We start from the raw sequence: 26,336 nt of genomic DNA, 5'->3' as shown, positions 1-26,336 counted from the left end.
GCGAGGGAAAACAACCAGAGGAGACTGGGAGGTTAAGAAGAAGAGTAAGGGAGGGAATAAGAGTGGGCCCCCACTGGGAGATCAGGAGATGGGATGGGGTCACTGGAGCAAGAGGACAGTGGAAGAGAGCAGATGAGAATCTTCTGCCTGCGTGGCCAGGGGAGGAGGAGGAGGAAAAGAAAGTTTGAGGTGGGGAGGAGAGGAGAGGGGAAGAAAAGGGGGAAGGAAAGGTGAGCCAAGGGAGGGGAAACGTCATGTCATATTTTGTCAATTTTCTCTTGAAAGAAATCAGCGAGATAGCGTACAGAGAGGAGTGATGGGAGGAGGTGAAGGTTTGAGGAGTGAGTTAAAGGTGCTGAAAAGGCAATTGGTATTGCAGGCATGAGATTCAATTAAGTTGGAAAAGTAGAGTTGTTTAGGAAGATAGCGGAATTGAAAGAGAATGAATCTGTGGTGGAGGAAGTTGGCCTGGTCACTTGATTTCTACTAGAGATGCTCTTCATTGCGAGAGCAGGAATGGAGGCAACAGATGCTGGGGGTAAGCCATGGCTGGAGGTTAGCAAGATGGATCTTGCGATAGGAGAGAGAAGTGTCAGAGGGAACTTTTTGCCATATATTTGTTACAGCATCAAAATTAAAGTATATAGAGGCTTCACTATCTCAGGTTACTGGTTCAGTATGACCTTGCCTCATCCAGCGGCATGCTAGTCACTAGCTTTTGAGTCCAAGACTATTGACTAGCTAGGAAGGTAGGAATGCAAAACTATTTGAGGCTAAATGAAACTGTTTCAGCTACAGTAACCTGATTGTATTTGGTAATCCAAGGGTGTAATTAGAATTTAAAAAATGAGACAGCAAGATAGACAATTACACAGCTGTGAAAAACAAGGCTGTACATATTTCAAAGGGATCTGATAGTTTGTGATGTCATTACACACAATAGGCTTGATTCTGAAACCCTTACTCAGGCAGATTAATACTTTCTTCAATGGGACTACTCAATATGAATAAAGGGTGGTAGAATCAGGCCCAATACGTCTATACTCAACAGCATTCCTGGGTTGTATTTCATCCATTTAATAAACTGCATTTTAACAAGGAACCACTGAATTTTTTATATAGGAAATAGCTTTCCACCAACCTGCTGGTTTGTGTCTTGTTTAAGTTTTAATTTATTAGATATTTATAGTTACAGAAAATGTTTATTATTAAACATTTATACTGTGGTAATACCTAAAAGTCTCAAATCAGGTCAGAACCCTACTGTGTTAGTCAAATTCTGAACAGTTATAGACTAGAGGGGGGGAGGGATAGCTCAGTGGTTTGAGCATTGGTCTGCTAAACCCAGGATTGTGAGTTCAATCCTTGAGGGGGCCACTTAGGGATTTGGGGCAAAATCAGTACTTGGTCTTGCTAGTGAAGGCAGTGGGCTGGACTCAATGACCTTTCAAGGTCCCTTCCAGTTCTAGGAGATAGGATATCTCCATTAATTAAAAAAAAATCATACTGAGAGGAATTTGGCATTGGGGTGACCTGTCAGTCAGAACACAATTCATTTACATATTAAAATAATGAAAACACCGTATTTCACAGTAGCAATATCACAGCTGTGAAATAAGACTAATTTCTTAAAGCTTGTTTGGCTACAGTACATCAGATTCTTAAAAGTGTTTAAATACCTGTAAGTATGGTTTGTGACAAAACTCATTTGAAGAAGACATTTACATAAGTTATACCTTAAACAGCTAACCCACATGAAATACAATTTATGGTGTGTTTTTTTAAAATAGTAACATCATTTGGCACTCATATTAGGAACAGATATTTTTTAAAAAATATTACCAAAGTGAGATTGGACAACCCTGAAGGGATAGTCATGATCTCTTGAGTTTTAACTGGCTCTGCCACTGACTTAGATAAGTCATGTGAACTCTTTGCATATCAGTTTTTCCAGCTGCAAAACAAGAATAGATTTTCCTGTCTACCTCACGGAGGTGGATTGAAGATTTAATGTCTGTATGGCATTTTACATATTTAAAATTGCATATTTATTTACTATGCAAATAATTATTTCTATTCTATTCTTCAGAAATCTATTTCAGCCCACTGTATCTCCACAGTTTGTATTCTATTATGTATGTATATAGTATTCAATATTTGAAAGTATTTATCGAGTTTTCTTCCTGCCTGTACACTACTGTATCTTCTTAGGAAAATGCTTATGAAATTAGATGAGACAAATTTCCTGCATACATAGCACACAGAGGGAGGATGTGGAATGCAACTCATTGTTTTTTCCTGTACTGGTGTGCATTGAAAATGGACAAATCAGAGGAACAAAAATGCGCAAATAATGTCCCTTTAAATGACTCCACCTTACCAAGCAAAAGAGTTCAACATGCATTCAAAAGCAGCACCTTCAAAAACTCCAGAAAATGGGAAGATAAAAGCAACCAGCTGTACAAATCCTCTCACACAACACAACTCGCTTTAGAACACACGGACTGTACACAAATTTCATTTATAGTCAAAGGGCAGACAGCAAAATCCACCAAATTCAATCCAACATATACACATTTTGCCAGGCATCTAACATATTAATTTAAATTAAGGAGCAAGGTATGCAATGCAGCTTCACTATACACCAATATAAAGAAACAGATATTTCCAGTGGAATTATATCTAATTGCTATAGCATTAAATCCTTATGTCATCAGTTGTATTGTACTGAAAGAGCATGTGCAGCCAAGTGCTTCTTGAAAAAATGTGCTAATCAGAGAAAGGGGTGCCAAGCTAACTTGATTGGTTTCTTTCTGAAGCTATTACAGTTATTTAAATTAATTGGAATAATGGAGGCAGTGATACTAATGCAAAATTAACATTAATAATATAAACACACTGTGCTGATATTTTACTAATTGACAAACTTATTTTGTACCCATTCCAATATTTTAATGATCACTTCATTGCCAGTAGGACAGAGTATAGATAGACTCATTTATTTATTTATTCATTCCATCTTAACAGCTATGCTGCTGAACTGAAGTGAAGAGAATGGGATTCTCAAGGAATAAACTATATACTTATTTATGAGTAGGTTTTTCTATGGTGCTCATTGTATTATCTAACAACTCCACCAATATTAATGAATGTATTCTCCTAACACCCCCGTGAGGCAGGTGTTTATTCTCCCAATACTCCTACAATGCTATCCTATTTTGTTTTCTCTTGATTAAGAAATTAGAAAATGTTGTATTATGCAATACATAAATAACATGCTTTATCCAATTAATGCCACAACCCCAGAACACTTAGGGCCCTGCAGCTATGCCACCTTGTGCTGTGCTCCTGACAGGCCGCACAAGCTACACAGGGTAAGATCATCTCAGTACATTTCTGGGAAGACCTCCACAAACACATAATAGGAAATGGTGACGAGGAGTAGCTGACATTCATCCATGCAAGTCAGTACTGAATGCAGGGCTGATTTGGCTCAAACAAATCTGAAGCTCACAGCAAACATGAGGCTCACTGGGGGCAACACATTGAAGGATTTTGAGGTATCTGTAAAGCATCCAGAATTGAGGTGTGTGATTGTGAAGGGAGCTAGGACTTGTCAACATGGGGAAATCTGTACTAATGTAAGGTAAGATGTGAATTTAAACAGCTACAGTTATACTGATACAATTCCTAGTGTAGACACCCTTACTTTGGTATAAGCATGCTTTTTTCCAATTTAATTTATGTTGCTTTGGAAGTGGTTTAAGCTAAATTGAAAAAAGACATTCTTATTCCAGGATAATAGCATCCACACAAGGACTTATCCTGGTATAACTATAGCGGTTTAACTATATCAGTATAATTATACTGGTACAACTGTAAAATTTTCCCATGTAGGCAACCCCTTCGAAAATCACGAATGAAAGTATTCTGTTAAATAGGAGAAGGAGGAACCTACAAGGTGCCGCCACATCAGGCTGCAATAAAGGGGAAGGCACTTTGATTGTCCAGGGTGCTTGGTTATCCCCACAAAATTCTCAGTGAACGTGAAGCAGATTGTACTCCTTATCATGTGTCACTATAGCATGACAACTAAATATCATAGTAGCATTTCATTCTGGCCCTACTGGAAAGTCTTTCCTCTCCAAAAATACTCATAAGGGCCCTACAGCGCAAGTTTGACACCATTTTCTGAACTGTCCTTCACTGAAACAATGGCCCACCATTTTGCTATCTAAACACCCTCTACTCAGTTCAAACTGATATGGATGTTATCACTTCCTGTCCTAAATGTTTGTCCAATTTTTTGTGTAACTAACACACCTGGATTAGATTTTTAAATAGAAATTCATACACACACAGACACACCCTAAACACTCCCTCTGTAACAGTCTCATGGAAGGCGAGGGAAAGCCTTTTGTTGGTTTTCTCATATATGTATTAAAATATAAAAAAATAAAAATAAGCACATTTTCAAGGAACAGAAATATCTAGCATAAACAAAAGCAAATTCTCTCAGTCACTAATTGAATCACATAATTTGTATAGAAAAAACACATACCTAGAATGAGAGGATATTTCACTGAGGTCTCCCATGCTACCTTCAGCTGTATGACTGCTAGAAATGGCAGAAGCATAGCTATGTGCAGCGTAAATTTTAGCTTGTTCATCATCTTGCCCAGGAGTTTCAGAAGATTCAGTCCACTGCTCAGCCCGACTATGTACCCCAGACCTGCTGCCAGCAAGGTGTAAAGGGGCCATAAGAGGAGCAGGCATACAAGGGGCTGTATCAATTCCACTGTCAGTAGAAGCCCCTTTAATATATGTTAATCCAAGCAATTCAGGGTCCATCAGGTCTCCGGAGCCAAAGTGCTTTTCATCACTATTGCTCGATGTATTACTGGACAGGGTATTGCTGCTGGAGTGACTGGAACAGTTTTTGTCTCCAATCTTAAAAAAAAAAAAGTTTATAAATACTATTTACTTCCGTTTAAGGTTACTTAATTTTCTTTATTCAAAGGTCATTTAGCTTGCATTTAATACTTTTCACAGCATTGTTAAGTACAAACACCAAATACAAAAGAAGCTAAATGTGCAACCAGCTTCTATGAAGTGAACTACACAATTGCCTAGGTATATTATGGGACTTTTCTTTCCTCCAAAAGCCTATTGTGTTGGTAGGTACAATAGACTCTAGAGCATTGGTTTGATCTCAGATGGCAAATCCCATGTTCACATTTAAATTCTTTGATTCTGACATGCTTGCATCCATAAACTATCATTTGTGGATAGTTAAAATGAACAAACCCCTGAATTAGGTTCTATTGCAGTTCTGAAGAACAATGGAGATTGAATTACTGTTATCCTCTCTCAGAGTAGATGAACTATCCAGTTTATTGGATCAGGTGCAGCATGTATGACTACTTGAAATGAAGGCAAGTGGAATGTGTGTTCCAGATGCAAGGGACTTGAACCTCTGGGGGTTCAAGCTCAGTATGACTGCTGGACTAGAAGAACTGTGTCAGACAGTTGCATCAGTAGAAAATTTGAGATTTTACAAAGAGTTGAATTCATTTACCCGTGAGGCAAGACAGCCAGGACCAAGCCAGATAAAGCCTAGGTAAGAAGGAAAGCGGGCGGGTAGACGACTATTTTTAATTTCCCTTCCAGCAGATGTACAGAAGGATAATCCTTTCTTATACCCAAGCTGTTAGATGTAGCCCTTTTGAAAAGGCTGCCTCAACTAACTGCACATTGAGAATTAACAAGTCTCAGTGTCTGTTTGAAAAGTTGCTACAAAAAGAGGGGGTTTAAGTGCATTATAAAACTTTTGGAGATGATTTTCAACTTCACTATAAGGGAACTAGATGCTGGAAATGCAAATGAACACGTTTCTAGGGTTGGGATTTGCTAGAGAGTTGTCCAGCGCAGAGGTGCTTCAGTTTGGACCACAAATGCAACATGGCATCAAAGAGGAAAGAAACCATTAGGAAGGAAGGAAGCCTTCAGGAAGTAAAAAAAACATAGGAAGGAGCGAAGTAAGTATCAGGCCCAGAAAAAGCTTCCTTCAGGCTGCTCTAGTTTATACCAGTACCTGCTTGGCACTGGAACTGGCCAAGATTGGGGTGAGCTGGCGAACAGCTGGCACCTTTGCATGCTCTCCTCTTGAGCTACACCAACCAAACTTCAACTACAGCTCAGAGTCACGTATTTCCATGTGTCAAGGCTACTCTTCATAGGGAATCTCAATGTGGCCTTAACAGCGACTGATCTCTAAACATGTCATGGAGCAATTAGAACTCAAGTATAGTAAATCACCAGGACAAGAAAGATATCCAAGATTTCTGAAGAGCAAAGATACTGAGGTGGATATGCATAATATCCTAAACAGCAACATTTGTTTCTGAAAAATATAAAGTTGTTCATTTAGTGCTCATCTCCAGCAACGGATAATCCAAGGAACTGGGCAACAAAAGTGACTGAGGTATGGAACAGCTTCCATATAAGAAGAGATTAAAAAGATGGACTTTTCAGTTTGGAAAGGAGACGACTGAGAGGAGATATGATAGATATGATAGAGGTCTATTAAATCTTGACTGATGTGGAGAAAGTGAATAAGGAAATGTTATTTACTTCTTCACATAATACAAGAACTAGAGGTCACCCAATGAAATTAATAGGTAGCAGATTTAAAACAAACAAAAGGAAGTATTTCTTCACACAACACAGTCAGTCAGCCTGTGAAACTCTGCCAGAGGATGCTGTGAAGGTCAAATCTAACAGGGTTAAAAAAAAATTAGATAAGTTCATGGAGGATAGGTCCATCAGTGACTATTAAGGATGGGCAGGGATGCAACCCATGCTCTGAGTGTCCCTAGCCTCTGTGTTCCAGAAGCTGGGAGTGGACAACAGTGGATGGATCACTTGATGATTGCCAGTTCTGCACATTTCCTCTGAAGCACCTGGTATTGGCCACTGTCAGAGACAGGATACTGAACTAGATGGACCATTGATCTGACCCAGTATGACCATTTTTATGTTCTTATGCTTTGGATAGGCATCTCTCAGTTTTATATTAAGTGACTGATTGAGTAATTCAAGGATAGAGTAATGCTGTGCTGCATTCAAATACATATAACCAAGTCATAATAAATGTATGAAGTTCAGTGAATAGAACAGTATCTCAGGTATTGGTACTGAGTTTAATGTTATTCATTCTACACAGTGATTCAATCCTCAAACTTCTGGACAATTTCTCCTTGCCTGAAAACATCAGGAAGTAATTTCCCCCATGTGTTGGATTGTATAGTACTGTAAACTACAGCATTACGAGGGTCTTTTTTTCAAACATCATAGACCAGATTCACAGCCTGTATAAATCAGAAAGCCAATTTACTCCAGCTGAGAATCTGGCCCCATAACCTTACTGAAATTATTTTACAAGTAGTATCATATAGTTTCCTGGTACATCTAGCAAGACTTTTGTATTACAAACATACAAAATGCTTGTAAGGGAACATGGCACTTTACTAGTGTTTTTTTTTTCCTTTTCCTAAATCACAAGACACTGGCCACTATTAAATGCAAGGTACTGAACAAGGTGGACCAATTATCTGATCCAATACTTCAATTTCTATGCGTCTTTTCTTAAGGCAGCCACAGCATTTGTATCATACTTAGAAAATAAATCTGTTTAATAACTTTTAACTTCTAATCCTAATGAAGTTTACACAATATTGGTAGGCAGCCCTACCAATATTTACCAATTCTGACATTTCTCAGTGCACACAATTTAATCCAGCTGGAAATCATTAAAAAACAACCAAAAAAAACCAGGCCTCCACTTTCACACCCACAAGTAAAAAGGCACAAAAATATAACAACATTTAACTAGATACAGTCTTTAGAGGTGGAACCTTTGCCCAAATAAGAAGAAAGCTGACTGCTGATAATTATAGTACATATGTATCCCATACAACATGTCAAGAAATGATATGCATGAATGTAATGTGTATAATGGGATGTGCTCCTAAGACTGAGCAAACCAATGTAAATGAAGCTCTAGTCAGACAGCAGAGTGATGCTTACATTAGTAAGGATTTTATCCCTGCAATGTCCCAGAAACCAGAACATGACCTTTTTAATGTACTTAGTTTGTGCATAGCTATGCAAGCCTCTCAAACGCCAAATTGTACTTCAGGAATTACTAAAACGTATTTTAAACATTTAAGATTCTTGCAAGTGTCTTTTCAGACCCAAGTTTTTAACAGTAGAAGAGAAGTTTGAACAGACTTACATGAGAAAGTTTGCTTGGCGAATCCTTGCCATTGCCTTCTTTTGGTAAAGCCCGGTCTTTGTAGGAACTCAAGACTTTGGTGGATGGTGCATGCCACTTCGTTTCTGCCATAAATAATTGTGTTTTAATTTCTGATTTCTAAAAGGATGAACATACTATACAAAGAAAAAAGCACATAGCTCAGTGCTTTAAGCATCAGGTTTGAGACAACTAAACCCTGTGAAATCACAGGTTCAAACCTTGGCAGACTTTCCTAACCCTTTTGTTGTTCCAAAATAATTAAACAGACTTCTATGCAGTCCACTCTGTGTGAGGCTTTTGAATGAGACCTTAGAAATCAAAGTGTTTGTTCTGAGCCTACTTTAAATATTCCATGGCACTTCCTATAAAAGAGTAAGAATTTGCCTCAAGTGTTCTTTGGCCAAAATCTATCCTATTCTGACTGTTATACTGCTTGTTTAATTTCCTTTTACCACCTCAGAGGTGACTGCATTTCACTGATACTGCATTCATTTTGAAGCATTTTCGGATCCTTTGGGATGAAAGGCTCTATATAAATGGAAATTAGGATCATCATCAAAACCAGTAGTTAACTTTACTTGTATATCCTAGGAAGATTATTTACTTTTAATATATGGTATTATTATTACCAGCATATCTGGTTCCTTCCAAAGTTTCCTCTCGTTCTCTGCCTCCTTCACACTCCAGTGGACCTGAACCTTGGTGTTCATGAAGTAAAGGGGATTGGCACCTTGTAACATAAGCAGACAATCAAATTGTTTCTTTCTTAACTACAAAACTGATTATCCCACAGGGAACTTTCCAAGGTAAAAATCTTTGTAGGTCATTAACTGTAAACAATCATCACCACCCAGCAAGCAAATAGCATTGGGAAACTTGTTACTCTAAGTAAAAATATCTAAGTGTATGTTTCTTGGCAGAACACTATTTAGGATTAATTATAAACAAACAACAATGTTAGATTAAAAACCCCTACATTTTTGGGGCCAAACAGTCAAAGCCCCACACAATGGATGGACCATGAAAATGCATCAACTAGCTGTTCCATGGACCAATTCCCACTTCTATGCCCACAAATATCTGACAGGATGTGCAAATGCAGGATTCTACTAATGAAATGGGTGCACAACATATTTTGCATCTACCGAACAGAGGTTTGAAAGTTTGCTGTTTATTCAAAATCAGAATTGATGGCTCTACACACTTCAGTACTAAATCCATTACTTGAAACATTTCCACTTTCACAGATGTCAGGCCCTCTTAATCTGAAATTCCTTGAGCAGGTTCCAAGACACTACACATATCTGCTACATGGGATATTTTACACATAATCGAACATGTCAAGGCAATATTCTGCTGATAACAGACAAGAAGATTATTTCAGTGTCCATATTTTATTATAAAAATAACTTAATTAACTCTGAGTAGCATGTCTCAAGTGTTTTTAAATTAGGCAACTTGTGTATTTCTGTATCTCAATATTTAACAGCAAAAATGTTACCAAGCAGTAGATTCATCAGCCAAAGTGCAACATTCACAGTAATGAAGAACAGATCTCACATAGAACATATGTAGCAGAATTGAGAGAGTTAAATGTTTAGGGTCACCAAAAAGTTAACATATTTTTGTGAAGGGGTTCCTATTCACTAACAGCTCAATTGTGACTCCTCCTCTGCAGGGAAGTAAGGGGAAGTAACAAGCCCCATTACACTCATGTGAAAGAACTACCCATATTGCTGGAGCCTGCCTGGGGAAAGAGACCAGCTGCCGCTGGGATACTACTCAGCCCCCGTGCAAGTGGCTAGGAAGTAGATGTCACTGGAGCAAATGCAGAGGGAGAAATAATTTGCACCAGTAAAAGGACTGGCACAGAATATTACCCCCACTAAAGCAAAGGGGAAATAGAAACCAGACTGGAACTGAGTCACAATCTGGTTCCTGCACTTAGGTTGTCCTAATCCAGCACTAAAGCACTAACTAGTTTGGTTCCCAAACTGTGTTTCCATACAGATTGCATGAGAGATCTGTAACTCACTGCTTCCTGTTTACTTAGGGAAGTACCTTATCACAAGCATTTTTCCTGATCCTCATTAATTTGCAAGGGATCTCAATTTGTGGGTAGAAATTCACAAGTTTTCCACACTAGTTTGAGAACCAAATCCTGAACTCAATTACAGTGGTGCAAATCTGGAAACCCACCACTGATTTACACTGAGATATCTCAGATCAAACTAGGGCTGAGATACCCTCTATTTAAACTACATTTCCATTGCAAATGGGACTATTTAATATTTAGCTTGTAGCATAAACTCTGTTTCATAAAGAATTATTTATGGGAGTTGCAGTGAGATATAAAATCACCAGTACCCGTCATATCCCACTTGCTGTCTCCACTGGCTACTCCCGCTGGGTCCTGGGTCACTGGAGGAGGACTGGTTGCTCGGTGAACTTCTGTAATGTTGACTAGAATCATTAACAGTGCACTGAGGTATTTGTGGAGTTTCAACATCTTTAACTGGACTGTTATTTATTTGTTTTACAAATAAATTCATTTTTACAATTAAAAATGAGGCATACAGATTGCAGTTTGAATACTTTAAGTATATTCCTATTGGGATTTTACAGTTAGACTTATTTCTTACAATTCATGTCATTTAAGCATTTTAGAAAATAATATTTCCCCGTTTGTTATTGGCAGGATATTTCCATATGTAAATCTTAAAAAGACACCATTAAACACAAAAGCAGAGGACAGACTAGGTTTTAACAGACTAATGGCCAAATCCCACTCCTTACTGATATAAGTAGCCTCATTTGAACAAACAGATCTACTTGCATGAGTAAACAAAGCAGGACTTTGCTCAGTTTTGAATATGGGAAACTCCCACAATGAAAAATAGTGCCTTCCCACCCAGAAACAATTGCTAACGTGTACTATGATATACACCTCTACCCTGATATAACACGAATTCGGATATAACGTGGTAAAGCGGCCCTCGGGGATGGGGGAGGGGGGAGAGAGGGGGTCTGCGCACTCCGGCAGATCAAAGCAAGTTTGATATAATGCAGTTTCACCTATAACGCGGTACGATTTTTTGGCTCCCAAGGACAGCATCATATCGGGGTAGAGGTGTACCAGAAAGGGTAAGGGCTTTGATTACACTATGGAATGCATAATATAAGTACCTTCATCCAACTGAGAACTAGGTCATCCTTCATATACATTATGTGGGTAATACGAAGGCATTTTAAAGGGAATTTTATTATTATATTTTTAAAGATCATCATGTCTCACATTGTTAACTGTCTCTCTTACAAAAATTCTTGTATTTCCAGCTATTTGAAATATAATCGCCAAATTCTACCTTAAATCGCTCTGTTTCACCTTGCTTCTCATTGCCAATTTACAACTCCACTATTTTGTGTCTCCCAACTCCATAATCTTGACTCCTCATCCTTCTTTCCTTTCCCATTTCCTTCACATATCCAGTTTCTTCCTTTTTAATCTCTAAAATTCATCCTTTTCTCATTGTCCCTGGTGCTATATAATCCGCATTTCTCTTAACCTAGTAATCTCCCATATTACTGTAACCTTCCTGTCTCATCTCACCGCCCTTCCTAGCCTCGACTCCTCTCCAAACTGTCTGAAATGCTGCTTCTAAAGTAATCACCTATTTCCTAGAAACATTCTATTGGCTTCGTAGTCTGACCACAGTAAATCTGAGTTTCTCATCCTCACCGACAAGGTCCTATATAATACCTCTCCTATTTTTCATTACTCAGTATTTAAGGCCGTAGGCTAGTTCCAAACCTTTTTTTATTCATCTTCCCATCTCTCTATTTCGTGGATTTTACCATGCTGCTTCCCATGTCTGGAAGAGTCCTCATCCATTAGGTACCATCTCTCTTCTCTATATCCCTTTTTAAAACCTCACCTCCGCAAGCAAATTGTTTTCCCTTCTTGTCATCGTTAATCTCCCCACCCTGCCTCTCCTGAACTGCTACCCAATGTTTTGTCTTTGTTAAACTTGTCCTATTTCTATTATATAGTAAGCTTTTCAGGGCCAACAATGGCTCACTATATTTAAGGACTCAGTCCTGCAAATTATGTATGCAGGTGCTTCACTTAGTTATGAATGCTTATGTTTGTAATGTGCTGTGGAAATTAATAGCAAATATTTATTCAACAATTAATAAAATAAGTAGTTTTCTAACAGAGCTTCACAAATCCAGAAAATTAGATATTCAGTACAACTGCCTGTTTAACATTGGACTTTAACAAGGAACACAAGAATGGGTCAAGCAAGGTGATTTTAAGTCATCTAACATTAAGTGTGGTTGGATAAAATACATTTTTGAAACAAGATGTAAAATATGCAAACCATTAACTCAGAACCTTCTTTCCCTAAGGACAAGTTTTAAAATGTGCATTACTATGACTAATAGTCTAACTGTGCGTGTTTTAAACAAAATGTAAAAATACTGTCAATTATTTCTCCTTAAGTACAGTAATAATTTATGCTTTTTGGGGCAGGGGCAGAAATTTTCAAAACCAATACATGACAAATTTTAGATTTTTATACAAATTAGGAGATTTCAGTCATGAGTTCTGTTTTGCTTGGAGATTAGTGAAACTGTATGGTTTAAGGGGAAAAGGGCATAAAGGAGGGACAATTCCAAACAAAGAAGAAATTAATGGGGAAAGAATTCTGTTTAAGAAACAAATTTGTTTAATTCTCACCAAATAATGTAAAGAGTCAAATGCATTTACATAGCTTTTTTAAAAAAAGAGTTGTACCCCTTTTCAAGAAGTAGGAGTAAAATGATTTATAATTACCTTTAAAATACCTCACCATAATTTAAGAGGCTTGATATTTTTACATCACAAGTTCTCTTTTGTTTAATAAACAGTGGAAAAAAAGCAAAGTATAAGGACTGGTAATGAATTACAGAATCCTTTGAAACTGTGTCCATAATACAATAATGAGCTTAAACCATTCATTTTGCAAGAGACAGGTTTGTTTTTATTTATGCTTATCACTCATCTAAATAGGTTTCCGTAACGTCACTGATTGTGCCTCAACTTAGAGTAAAAGTAGCCAGTCAGCTTCTGGTTCATTTGATTTGGGGTTGAAGGGGATGGTTGGTAGTCCTCATGGGGTGAAGTTATGAATAGTGATGAGTGAATCACTCATTTTTCAGTTTGAAAAATCTAAAATATTTTGGGGAGAGTTGCCAACCTGAAAAGGAGGTTTTTCTTGCTGAAGTGAAAAAATGTTTTGTTTGACCAGAAACAATTTGTTTTGTTTTGTTTTATTTTCAGCTGGTTTTTACATCTTTTTGTTTTCTAAAATAAATCTAGCAAAATGTTGAAACAAAAGATTATTTCAAAATGAAAAGTCAAAATGTTTTGGAAATGTCAAACAAAACATTTTGCTGTATTTATTTATTTTATTGGGGGGGAGGGGACGCAAAATTATTCACCAAATTCAACCTAATTTGAGTGGGATAGCTGAATTCATGGATAGCTTTGGTCTACCAGAAACTTCATTGTTTAGTGAATAAACTATTAGTCCACAAAATTCTGCCCATCTCTAGTTATGAGTAGTACTACTGTACACTATCACTTATCACTAAACCCAGATGTCATTTGTTTCAACTAGGATGAACTGTGGTTCACTGGGTTTACTTTTGCACTTAATCTCAAACTTAAATCCCTGTTAAAACCCAACAGAGTAATGTATGAATGATCAAAAAAGGCTTTAAAAATAACTTCATACTAAGGCCTAAAAACAGAGGTTTACAAGTGAAGCATTTAGGAAAATGACAGGAATTAAATGCAGAGTATATTACCTTGCACCATCTGGCAGCTTTCTATCAAAGGAAGTGCTGCGAGGAATGGCTGTCTGAGCCTGCTGAAGAAGCTGCTGGCATTGCAGTCTGTCAGATGTTCCCAGGATTGGAGATGCGCGAGAAAGAGGCTGCCCAGCAGGAGTCGGCACCCGATGCCAAGTAGTATTCCTTCTGAAAGGAGTTTTATACTCACATGGGGTGCCTTCGCTGTCGAGCTTATATTCCACCATGGGGATTCGGCATAGTTCTGAACAACCCCTGCAGGGCAAATAAAAATGCCAATAAATCTTATTGGGGGGGGGGGGGGGGGGACAACAACAATCTTTCTACCATAAAAGGTATGGGTATATTTTTCTTACAAATGCTAAAACATCCCCATATAGCATTGTCTTTTGCACACTTCAAAAAACTAACCACTTATCTGACAAAAAAATAATTTAAACTATTCAATACTATGTGGAAGCCAGTGTTTCAGATGTGTCTTTCAAAGTGAAAAAGCAATATAAGATACTAAAAGTTAATCCACGTCTTAAATTCTGCATTATACAAAATAAAATCTGAAAACTATAAAGATTGCAGTTAAGCATTCAGAAGTCAGGAAATGCCAACATTAAGGTTGCAAATGCAGTCTTAACTTTGTTCCCTTGGGTGTACGCATCACACAACAAGTCAAATTATACGATCACACACGATTTCTCAATTTATACAATATCATACAAGTTAAAAAATATTTAATGTGTAGTTTTTCCTGCAATCTTATATACTTTTATGTAGTGTCTGGCATTATTGATTACTTCTCTGTGTATGCCAGGCAGAGTGTACTAAACTCATTTCTACTCATACTACAGATTCAATAAACAGAGAAATCGTGAAAATTTGCTTTTATACATATAGGCCTCAGAAGTGTGCAGCTAAAATAAGTCAAGTTTACTACCTCATCACATGAGTTATTTAACTTAAGAAAGGCTTTCCTGTTTCTTGAAAAGAACATGTATATTCATCATTGCTGACTAAAGCAAAACACATTTCTTAGGGAAATCTAAGAATTTATACAAAAACGTTCAGTCTCAATCCTGCAAACGCCTAAGCACCTGATCAACTTTGTACAAGTGAGTTATGCATACAATTTAATAGGATTGCTCACTGTGTAAAGGTACTCAGGTGCTCCAGCATTTGCTGGATCAAACTCTAACAATAAAAATATATATACTATGTTCATTTTCAGTGTTGCAGCAAGTATATAAAATGAAAAAAAATATTATCAGATCCTAACTACTTTATCCAAGTTTGGTGAAAAATAAATTATAGTACAGCAGTAGCAACTACATTCTCTGGATATTCCATCCTCACTGAGCATTTTCCAAACCAGGATTGCAGGGGCTGAAAAAGCACTATCCCTGTAATTGCTGGTCCCATCTGCTGTGACACTGGAACTGAGAGCAGGGGAAATGTCTCTCCTGTGATCTCAATACTCCCCATTGCTGGTTCTGAGGCAGTGAGGAGGAAGCACCTTGATTAGAATGCCAAGGATTGAGCAACCAGGAGTCTATAGAGAGAGGGGGGGCATGTAGAGGGGTGGAAGAGGCTGAGACAAGGACAGGCTAGAAGGACAGCTGGAGCAGAAGGGTCTGAGTACGCTGAAATACATCCCAGGATTTCTGAATTTTGGCATTTCTCAATGCTGTGCCAGGGATGTTCTACGTCTGGCTGGAAGATTCAAATCCGCCTCCGCTGTGCCCCCCACCCCCGTGTAAATAGTAATAAATAACCCACGATCACTGCTAAGTACTTTTACAAATGGACCTTTCTAGCCTCCTCTGATGCATTCTCATTAATTAGCTCAACCCAGTCTACCCGCCTGCTTCCAAGCTCTCTATAAAAATAACTAGCAGATCATTTAACCCTTTCCTGCCCTATAGACACGCTTAGCGAGGTCTCGATTAATTTCACCTTGCTGAAACTCCTTTCATTAGCAGCTATGGTTACAGGAAGATAGCAAAAACTATGCAGAGCTGTTTCTGTGTTAGGGAAACTCATCTAAAGACTTTTTGTCTATATAGCGAAGGAGATCAATGGGCGCCTTTGTTTACAAGTCATCCTTAAAGATTCACTTGCAAAAAGTGGCAAAGAACTCCATCTCATTCTCAGTACTCAGTTTAAATCCCCAGGGTTAGCTGGCTTGTTAAACTTAAAGCATGCCTCTTTAGGTCTTCGTTGTTGATGCTCTTCAGTTTCTCGTCTGTCAAAAAAGCAGCCCTTTTTATGATCGCATCCTATTTACACATCCTATCATCAAACTGTGTTAATATTGTGTCTAACTGGGGACTGAAAGCCTCACATTCAACAACGTTTTTGGGACCTGTTGACCTTTCATCCTTTGCAAGTTTGCCTGGCATTACTTTCCTCCTTCCTTGAACTGTATGAAAATCCCTACTTTGTCAGCCTATCAAGCAGCAGAAGCAATGAACCCAGAAGCCCATAATTCTGATAAAGCATCGCAAAGACCACCAAATAAACTGCCAGTTGAATGTCAAGATCTGGACTCTGCAATTTTTTGCACACAACATTCATTTTTGGTCAGTATAGTAACTAAGGCCCCAAAGTTATGAGTTATTACTATTGAAGAATTGCCCAGACATCAAGCCTGTTTTAGAAAAAGATAGAACAGATTGAAGTGAGAATAAAAACTTAAGGTCTAACAGCAAGATTTCTTCAGACTGTGTGAGCAAACTCAGAATTGCTGCAGCCTTTTACAAGAGTGTACCACTGGTGCTGCTCAAGAGACTTCCCCTTTTCCCTGTCTGTGAACGAGTGAGTGAATTAACTAAAAATTAAATTACAGACACCCCCCGGGTTACACAAACCCGACTTACGTAAATCCGCACTTACAGAAAAAGTTCTGTAAGCTAGAAATAGGAGGGGTTTTTCTTCTGGTTTTTTTGGTTGGCATAATTGTCGGGTCTACGTTTCCAATTTACGCAAAATTTGAGTTACGCAAGGTGTTCCGGAACGGAACGCTTGCATAAGTTGGGGAGCATCTGTAATATCAAACATTAAGATATTATATATTAACAGATACAGTAGTGAAAAATTGGGTACCTGATGGAATCTAATATTGTAATTAAATGAAGTTATATTTATAACAGGGAAGTTGACTATAAAGTGATCCAACTTTGGGCAAAATATTGTAAACTTTAATGACAGGGTTTACTCCTGTAAGCAGAGTGATGTGTGAGAGGAGAATGCCTATTAAATTGAAAAGTAAGATCTTCGAGATGGTAATTGGGCTGCACTTTTGTAGGATCTAAGTACTGGGTACTGACTGAGAAGAGCAGATTCTGAATACAGTTGAAATAAAAATGTTAAGATGGATGTTTGGGAACTACAAGGATGGACCATGTTTGGAATGAATGAAGTTTGGAATGAAGTTGCTGACCAGAGTAAAACAGATGGTCCCAAGATAGTTGTACCAAAGCTATGGCCTCGCTTGTCTTACACAAGCTAGTATGAGGAGATGTGTTGCACACAGATACTGGAAAATTCCAGCCCCAGTTGCAAGAACAGCCAATGTGATGTCTTGTTCCCTGATTGGATGGTGACAAAGGATGACTCATTTTGGCTGGATGTTTCAAATCTTTGGAAGAAGAACAGGTCACCATCTGATTGGTCCACACCAGTACCTCCAAGAAAAGGAACCAACTTGGACCACCCAGCAGAAATAGGATAAAACAGGTCTGTCTCCTTCAGCACATTGCTTTCTGAAAGCCAAAGATACATGGAAGAAAGAAGACTGAAGTCCAGGATCAGACATCTGGAGTCCTCCTGGTGACAAAGTACCTATCTCAGACAGGTACCTTTAATTATCTCTTTCTATTTTCTAGCAATTTGGGTTGCCTGCTAACACATCAGGGAAAAAACTATAGTCATGTCCTTTGCTCCGCCCATGTTTGCACTATCAAGTCCTGGTTTGAACAATAACTGAGTTGAAAGCTGACAGCTGAACGAAGATCTGATGATAAAGTAACAGACTTTCTCTTGGGTGACAGGTCAAATCAGTCAATTGATCACTTCCTGAAACTGGGTACCTAATTAGTATGGTGGTGTATACGCTTGTGCATGTGATCTAAAGATAGGCACACAGTAACTCTGTGACATTGTTTTGTAAAAGATTCCAATAATTTTGTTGTAAAGCAGCTTTAAAACTCAACAAGTTACTGTTGTTAACCAAGACTGTAGAACACGTGTGTATGATAGGTAATGGTTTTATACTGCCCTTCATGTTCTAGGTGCATACAGACATAAAATGAGGCCATGTGTGCAAGCTTCTTGAACTGCACTCCGTCTATATTGTCTGTCATAAATGTGGAAGTAATGTTAGATGATTGGGAGTGTTAGATTCTGGGTTTAATATAATTAATTAGGAAATTAGTTAAAAGGGTTGTTTACTACAGATCCACAGAGAAGGAGACCTTGATGAATTAGCATGTAAGCAATTGACCAAATTATTTTATTTTCTACCTTTGGATTGTTTTTCCTCTGTTGTACTAGCAACAATTGAGTTAATAACCATTTGACACAAGGAACCCCAACTCTGAGGGACTCAGTCAAAAATCTAAACAAAGTCACTTTCCCAAGATTGAGTACAAGTATTATATGGTATTGCGGTTGTTATTTGATTTTGCAAATCTGAATGGTTATATTAACCAGTTTTCTAATTATAGTCCAATACTATTTTTGTCTTCTTATATCCTATACTATTAGTGGCTGCTGTTAAAGATGTTTAATAAACTCTATAAAACTAATTTCAGCTGTCAAATCCTTTACACTTAATAAAGCAATCAAAATTCAAAGATCCCTAAGAGAGGTGGTATGGGTAATCAGTTAAGCAGCTGCTTAAATAAGGTTTGTTTTATACCCTATCTTTCTTACATAAGACAGTATACCACATCTCAAACAAAACAAAAGTGAAAACTCTGCAATTTGTTTGCAAGCTGTCAATTTCTGACTTAAGCTCTGGGGTATGATTGTGTGAAACCTTGAACTTGCCTAACATATCAAGAATACCTTCAATCTGATTTTGTAGTGGATGTATGGCCTCTACCCTTACTAGAGTGACCAGATGTCCCTATTTTATAGGAACAGTCCCTGTATTTGGGGCTGTGTCTTATATAGGTGCCTATTGTCCCCAGCACCTGTCCCGATTTTTCACCCTTGCTGTCTGGTCACCCTAATCTTTACTGACCATCTTGTCATGCTTTGGCATTTTAATATGATGCTAATATGCTTTTTCAACACATCCCAATAACTAGTAGAAGTGGAAAACAGGATGTACAATCTTTGAACAATTCAAAAAAATAGAAGAATTTAGGGAACAACCATTGCAGCAGCTTCTACAAGATTCAGTGAGTGAGCAGTACATGGGTTGAGAGACGTATATGGATTTACCCGATTAATTTGATTTTGAATATGTTTGTATGCTGCAGCCACATTACCTCCATTGTCATAGCTTTGTGAACTGCAATCAGCCATATCTAAACTAGCTTTTTTCAGCTTCTCTATAATAATCTCCTTAATACGCTACCCAGTTTTGGTGTGGCTAGCATGAAATCTACACAATTCTCAACAAACTTCACTCCATTTTTCAGAACCTCGTGATATCTTAACACCTGAAACATTTGTTCCATTCAGGAGTACAATCAAACACAACAGATAACTATTTAGCTTTCCTAATCTTGTCAAAAATAGTCTGTCATACTTTTCTTGTGAGCCTATTGATAAATTCATTTTGATAGTATGTCATCTCTGCGGTACTGGCCTTAATGGCTTCCACGTGATCTCTCAACACACCATCATTTTTGCAAGCAATTCAAGTAAACTCAGAAACTTACCATTATGCGGACTGTCTAATTTCTCATCTGAACCTGTTAAAGCTAAATATCTCTCACCTAAATACAGCAAAATATCCAATGAATGAGGCAGAATATTGCTCCTCATGTCTTTCTGCACCCGATAGAAGGTTTGCATAGTAGACTACTCAATTGTGTAGTCCTTTTCCAACCATTCTGTAAGTTCCATCCAGCACATGACTGCCGCTATATGTTCCTTCAAACATATATATAGGCATACTCTCTCACTAAGGTAGAAAATGTTTGTGAACCCAGTTTTACAGTTCACAAAGGAAGATGAGGAAATTGACTGGAAAAGCGAACAAGTGAAACAGAACAAGGAGGCAAGAGTGAAACTGTACATCAGCCAAAAGTGTCAAAACACCTAATAAGGTGTAAAGCCAGCAAAGAACCAAAACTTAATTCTTGCTTTCCTTTGCATTTGTTAGGTAAAAAGTCTTTCTAAATTAACAGGGCTGTTTTCTACCAAGTAGTCAGCTCTATCTTGTGAAAGTCAAAATTCTGTTTCATGCTTTCAGTAATGAAACTGCTTTCAGAGTCCATGTCCATAATAGTTGCATTAGCAACCAATGGGCAACTTTCTGTCCTCAATCAGAGAGACTTTGGGACCCACAAGACTGACAAACCCAAATCAACCTCCTCACTACTTAAGGAAGGCTCAGAAGTGAGAGTGGAAGAACCCTTCGTGGATGTTCACAGGGCCGCCCGGCGGGGGGGACAAGAAGCAAGTGGGGTAATTTGCCCCGGGGCCCGCAGGGGCCCCCACGAGAGTTTTTCGGGGCCCCTGGAGCAGGGTCCTTCACTCGCTCCGGGGGCCCCGGAAAACTCTCGCGGGACCCCGGCCCCCGGAGCTTCTTCTACTCCGGGTCTTCGGCAGCAATTTGGCGGCGGGGGGTCCGTCTGCCCCAGGACCCGCCACCGAAGACCCCAGGCCCCCTGAATCCTCTGGGTTGCCCTGGATGTTCATCAGGAACATGGTCAAATTTAATATATTTAAAATAAATGTGTAGACCGCTTGCACTTTTCTGATTTTGTTCATGGACACGCTGCAGCTTGCACTTTTGAGGGCCACTTTTGTGCATGTAGGTGTTCATGGTAGACATCATGGTTGACTAAGAATTCATCTTCCAAGCTCTTCATGAACGTAAAGTTAAAAACAAAAAAAACAAAACAATGGAGCCCTTTACAGGCCCCTGACAGGCTGTTTGAAACTCACCCACCCCTTTTAATATATTTTTTGGGATGTTATTATCTATATAGATTGTCATTATTGGATTAGGAACTTCGGTTATGTGAACTGTTATCTAAACTACCCCTAATTTGATTCCCTAAGATCCTGCATCCCTCCCTCACCTTCACCCCCATGACTCCTGAGTGCGAGAAGTTTTTGCTTTAAGCTGATAACATCACTTACAAATTCAGGCTTTTCCAGATATTGATCTTACCACTTAGTTTGGTAATTTGAACAAGGTCTTTCTACAATATGTACATGTCATTCTCCACATCCTTAAACCCAAAAAAGTATTTTACATTTAGCTGCTATAGCCACATTTTTGTAGATTTTAAGTGCAGAAGGACCATTATGATTATCTAGTTTGCCCATCTAAAAGCATGCTATATCACCAAATTACCCCTCTCTCAGTTAACATTAATACTTCCAAGTTTTGTACAGATTTGTAGCTACTTGCTTCAATGGAAGTATATGTCCCTTCAGCTAACCAATGACTATGTGATTCAAGACATTGTTCCTATAAACAAAGATTTGTAAACAACCCTATTTCAAATCACTATCAGATCTAATCAAGCAACTTTCATAAGTTGAATAAGGACACATTGGACTTCACATACAAAATGATACGAAGCAATGGAGTTATCCAACGCTGTCCCAGTCACTTAAAAACAGGTAAATACATTGCTTATATCAAAGTATTTTTGAACATTATCTTCCTTGAAATCACAAAGAAAAATATGTTTGGTGTTTTTTGTGTATTAAATCAGAGCAGTTAAGTATTAAGATTGAATGGTATACTTTATTACTTCATAACATCCATACAGAGAAAGAGTACTGCAGTTTACAGAAATATAAGGTCATAACTGCATTTACTCCATGTATTGGGGACATGTGAAATAAACTACACCTCTACCCCGATATAACGCGGCCCAATATAATATGAATTCGGATATAGCGCAGTAAAGCAGCGCTCCGGGAGGGGGGGGGGGGGGGGGCTGAGCGCTCCGCCGTTTCACCTATAACATGGTAAGATTTTTTGGCTCCCGAGGACAGCGTTATATCAGGATAGAGGTGTTCTACTATGTTTCCAGCCAAATATTGACACTGCTATTTTGGATCTAGAAAATTATCCTGGCTAACTGCTGAAATCGTATATACTTTACTACTAAACATTTAGCTGGGTTGCTAATGAGCCTTTGTTTGCTACATTTTATTGCATTGTTTGAAAGGTATATGTGGACATTTGTATTTAACAAAAGCATTTGCACCTACTTTTTAAATGCAAAGACCAAAGCTAAGCCTTATGCTCCTATGAAGATATTTAAATGATGTAAAACCGAAGCAGGGAATTGCTGCAGAGTTTTCCTCCATATCATCCAACATATTGCTTTGACAAACAGACTAAAAAGAGATCCCTGATTCAAAAAGTTAGATAGTAAATATGATCAGAAGGGAAAATACAGATGACAGAGTCAGTTTCTAGATCTACACATCAGAAGCCAGAACATTTCTTCCGCTTCATAATGGCATGTAGGTTAGTACCCAGGCCTCTGAGCTAAATAGATGGACTCAAATATTTAAGGATCCTCTGTTTAGAAAACATGTGTTAACCTATAGCAATTTTAGGTTTACAAAAGTACCACCTACAGGCTTAACTGGAACAGCTAATACTCCGAGTCACCTGACAGGGCTGATTACTGCAGCTTCGCACATAAAAAGCAGCAGCTGTTGTCATCTGCAATGTTAAAATAATATTGCAAACATTTTAGTTTAATACACTTATGAAGCAGTCTGCAACAATACATTATCAGCTTTAAAAAACATGAAGCTCTGAAACCTTTCAATAGTTATTCAATCTCCTACATGAAGGGCTTCTAAGATGCGCCCTGAAGGAGTTACAATAGGCTAACATGATACTTAAAAGTTAAATGTAAAGCTCTTGAGAAAACTTAAGAAGCTTTTATATATTATGATTAAGAGTCTGCTGTCTTGATAACTACATGAAAGCCTTGTCTTTTTCAATTACATTCCACCATCATAATGAGACTTACTCAGCATGGCTGTTGTACTTTGGATCACAATTAAATTGGACTCTAGAACTAAATCTTAGAATCATAGATTATTAGGGACCTCAGGAGATCATCTAGTCCAACCCCCTGCTCAAAGCAGGATCAATCCCCAACTAAATCCCCAAATGGCCCCCTCAAGGATTGAACTCACAACCCTGAGTTTAGCAGGCCAATGCTCAAACCACTGAGCTATCCCTCCCCCCTAAATTAATGGAGATATCCTATCTCCTAGAACTGGAAGGGATCTTGAAAGGTCATCAAGTCCAGCCCCCTGCCTTCACTAGCAAGACCAAGTACTGATTTTGCCCCAGATCCCTAAGTGGCCCCCTCAAGTATTGAACTCAACCCTGGGTTTAACAGGCCAATGCTCAAACCACTGAGCTATCCCTCCCCCAAATGAAAATACAAGTGTTGTAGCATACTCAAAATGCTCAATTTCCAGCTCCTTAAATTCTCAGAACCAAATGGATATGCCAGTGATCTCAGCTCATCTATGGTTTGTCTCTTGCCTCCTTGTTCTGCTTCATATGTTTGTGTTTCCAGCCAAATTCCTCATCTTCCTTTATGAACTGTAAAACTGGGTTCATGAACTTTTTCCACCTTAGCAAGCGAATATGCCCACAAAAATATTTGAAGGAACATGTGGAGGCAACCATGAGCTTGATGGAACTTGCAGAATGGTGAAAGGAAGAATTATTCAAATTTTACAGGTGGGAAAATGATTAATGGAGACACTAATGGACATTCTCAAGGTTACACAGGAAGATCATGGCAGAACTAGGACTGCACCTGTATCCTCCAAATCCCTGTCAAGTGCCTTCACCACAGGACTATCCTCTTGATTCAGAGAAACTGTTGTGTTTTGGTCAGACAGCCAAACAAATTCCAGTAAATAACTAGCAGGCATAGATATGGTCAGAAATAGCTTCCAGATTTTATTGATGAACATGCATGTTTTATCTGATTTCAAGCAGGGCCACAGAAAGCATGCAAACATCTTCCTCGGAGGGCATAGTTCAAATCCCATCGGAGTAAATTCAAATACTCCCGCTGACTTCAATGAGCTTTGGATCAAGCCTAGAGATTCTACCTGGACAATATTGGCCAAACAATGAAGGTCCATCCATGTTACTATAACTTAGTCCTCACAGCCCTCCAGAAACCTACTAACATTAACTGCATACTGTCACAAGTCAACAAACTTATGAAAATATTAGTTAAAATAATGTATAGCATCATAAATGCACGATGTTGCTAGTGACCTCTGATGATGAAGCTGCCACCAGCCCTACCAGTTCTATCAGGACTAGTGGTAAGCACTCATGATGGGAGATGTGAAGAGTTGAAGTTGACAATGTGCTCTTACCAAGATCTTCATTTTTAGTTTAAAAGGAAAGCTTTGGGCTGCTGAGCCCACAAGCAAGTTGGAAGTTTCTGAAATGCCATTGGAGATGCAATGCTGTATGTGAGAGACATGAAGAACGGGGAAAGACTACATGCACTGGATAAAGCAGATGACCAGGACACAAAAAAAAAACAAAACAAAACTACAGCCTGATTGGCATACTTGTGTGATCAGTGAAGCAGTATCAAACCTGCAGTTTGCGCTAATGAGAACAGGACCACAGAACCAGAACAAGACACATTTCTAAGTCCCAAAGAATACAAAAAGACAACCACACACAAAAGATGACATGATACAACATTTATGGGGAAGGCAAAGGATCAGAAGGACGGAAAAATCCTTAGAAGGAGAGAGAGAGAAAGAAAGGAAAAAAGTCATACCACAGCTGTAAACCTAGGAAAAGGGAATGATATAATGAAGTTAACAATAACGAGAGGGGGGAGCAAAGTCAGGGAGTGATATCAGGAAGAAAGAAGATATCTAATGCAAGAAGTTTAAAATGATGGTGGAACATGCAAGTGATGTCAAAGACATGTGGAGATGCAAGATTTGGAGGAGGAAGACAGGTCAGAGAGATTTAGGAATCATTCATATAGAACTAGTGGTTGAAGCCTTTTTCACAAATAATTCAATATCAATCAAGTCTGAAATGTAAAGTCAGCTACAAAAATCTGCTCTCATATGAACACGAAATTAAAACATTATTAATTACATTTTACTTTTGCTGACATATCAGATCAATTAAACTGATTTGTACAAGACTTCTAGTGGAGGGCATAATTTGAGATCATCATCAGACTTACCAAAAGGAAATGCTTAAAAAATGTAGATAAGGTTGATAGATCAATTACATACAAGTGTTTAGCTATTTTTTCTGCTCAGTAATAAATGTACATCCGTGCTTATGCAGCTTGTAATTACTGTGCTGGATAGAAACTGGAAGAAAAATGAGGACACATTCAACTTTAGGGTTAAATGGAAACATAACTAAGTTCCATACCATTGACAGAGCAAAGAAACACAAATTTTCTTGCTGTCTCCTGAGAATAACCCTGAATTTCTGGGAGCAATACATTTTGGAAAAAAAGTCTGCTACAAGGCATTAAGAATGCAATGATTAGAAAATATCAAACAAAGAAAAGCAACCACATTAGAGCTTTCTGAGTCCTAAGGATTCATTTTAATGTAAAAATATAAGGTTTGGAGTTTTGACAAACAACAGGGTTACTACCCAAAAAGTGGTTATTTTACTTTCCAAGTGTGCCATCTTCAACTGATGAATAATCATTCTTTTGGGTAACAAGTTTGCTAACCTTGGTTTCACTCTGACTCCACAACAACAAAGCCAAATTCTAATTGATATGAACTAAAAATATCTTTCAGGTTCAGAAATGGTGGATTCCTAGAATCTGAGTGAGATTAGTGGGGGGGGGGGGGGAGAGAGAGAAGATGAGGGAACACTGGAGCAGGCAGGCACATCCATAGATTCCTCCTCCTCCTCTCCACTTATCTGGTACTGGGGGCAGCTAAATCTTTTGTGTGATAGATCTTAGTG

The 26,336-nt window shown here is 38.3% G+C and overlaps 1 protein-coding gene across 11 annotated transcripts in view; it reads right to left on the bottom strand.

Moving 5' to 3' along the window:
* The window catches only part of SIPA1L2 (signal induced proliferation associated 1 like 2), a 244,219-nt gene that overhangs the window by 38,646 nt on the left and 179,237 nt on the right, over nt 1-26,336 (bottom strand). For 10 of the 11 annotated variants that reach the window (XM_054022992.1, XM_054022991.1, XM_054022997.1 and 7 more), the window contains 5 exons: nt 14,171-14,428; nt 10,685-10,768; nt 8,947-9,047; nt 8,297-8,400; nt 4,562-4,950 (listed from right to left, as the gene is read on the bottom strand). In XM_054022992.1, the coding sequence (XP_053878967.1) occupies nt 4,562-4,950; nt 8,297-8,400; nt 8,947-9,047; nt 10,685-10,768; nt 14,171-14,428 (936 nt within the window). The remainder of the gene's footprint in view (nt 1-4,561; nt 4,951-8,296; nt 8,401-8,946; nt 9,048-10,684; nt 10,769-14,170; nt 14,429-26,336) is intronic. The other variant, XM_054023000.1, reaches the window with a different exon arrangement.

This window comes from Malaclemys terrapin, chromosome 3, assembly GCF_027887155.1.
Source record: "Malaclemys terrapin pileata isolate rMalTer1 chromosome 3, rMalTer1.hap1, whole genome shotgun sequence".
NCBI classification, from domain to species: domain Eukaryota; kingdom Metazoa; phylum Chordata; order Testudines; family Emydidae; genus Malaclemys; species Malaclemys terrapin.
Note: the sequence above shows the minus strand (reverse complement) of the source record. Positions and strands in the feature narration are given on the sequence as shown.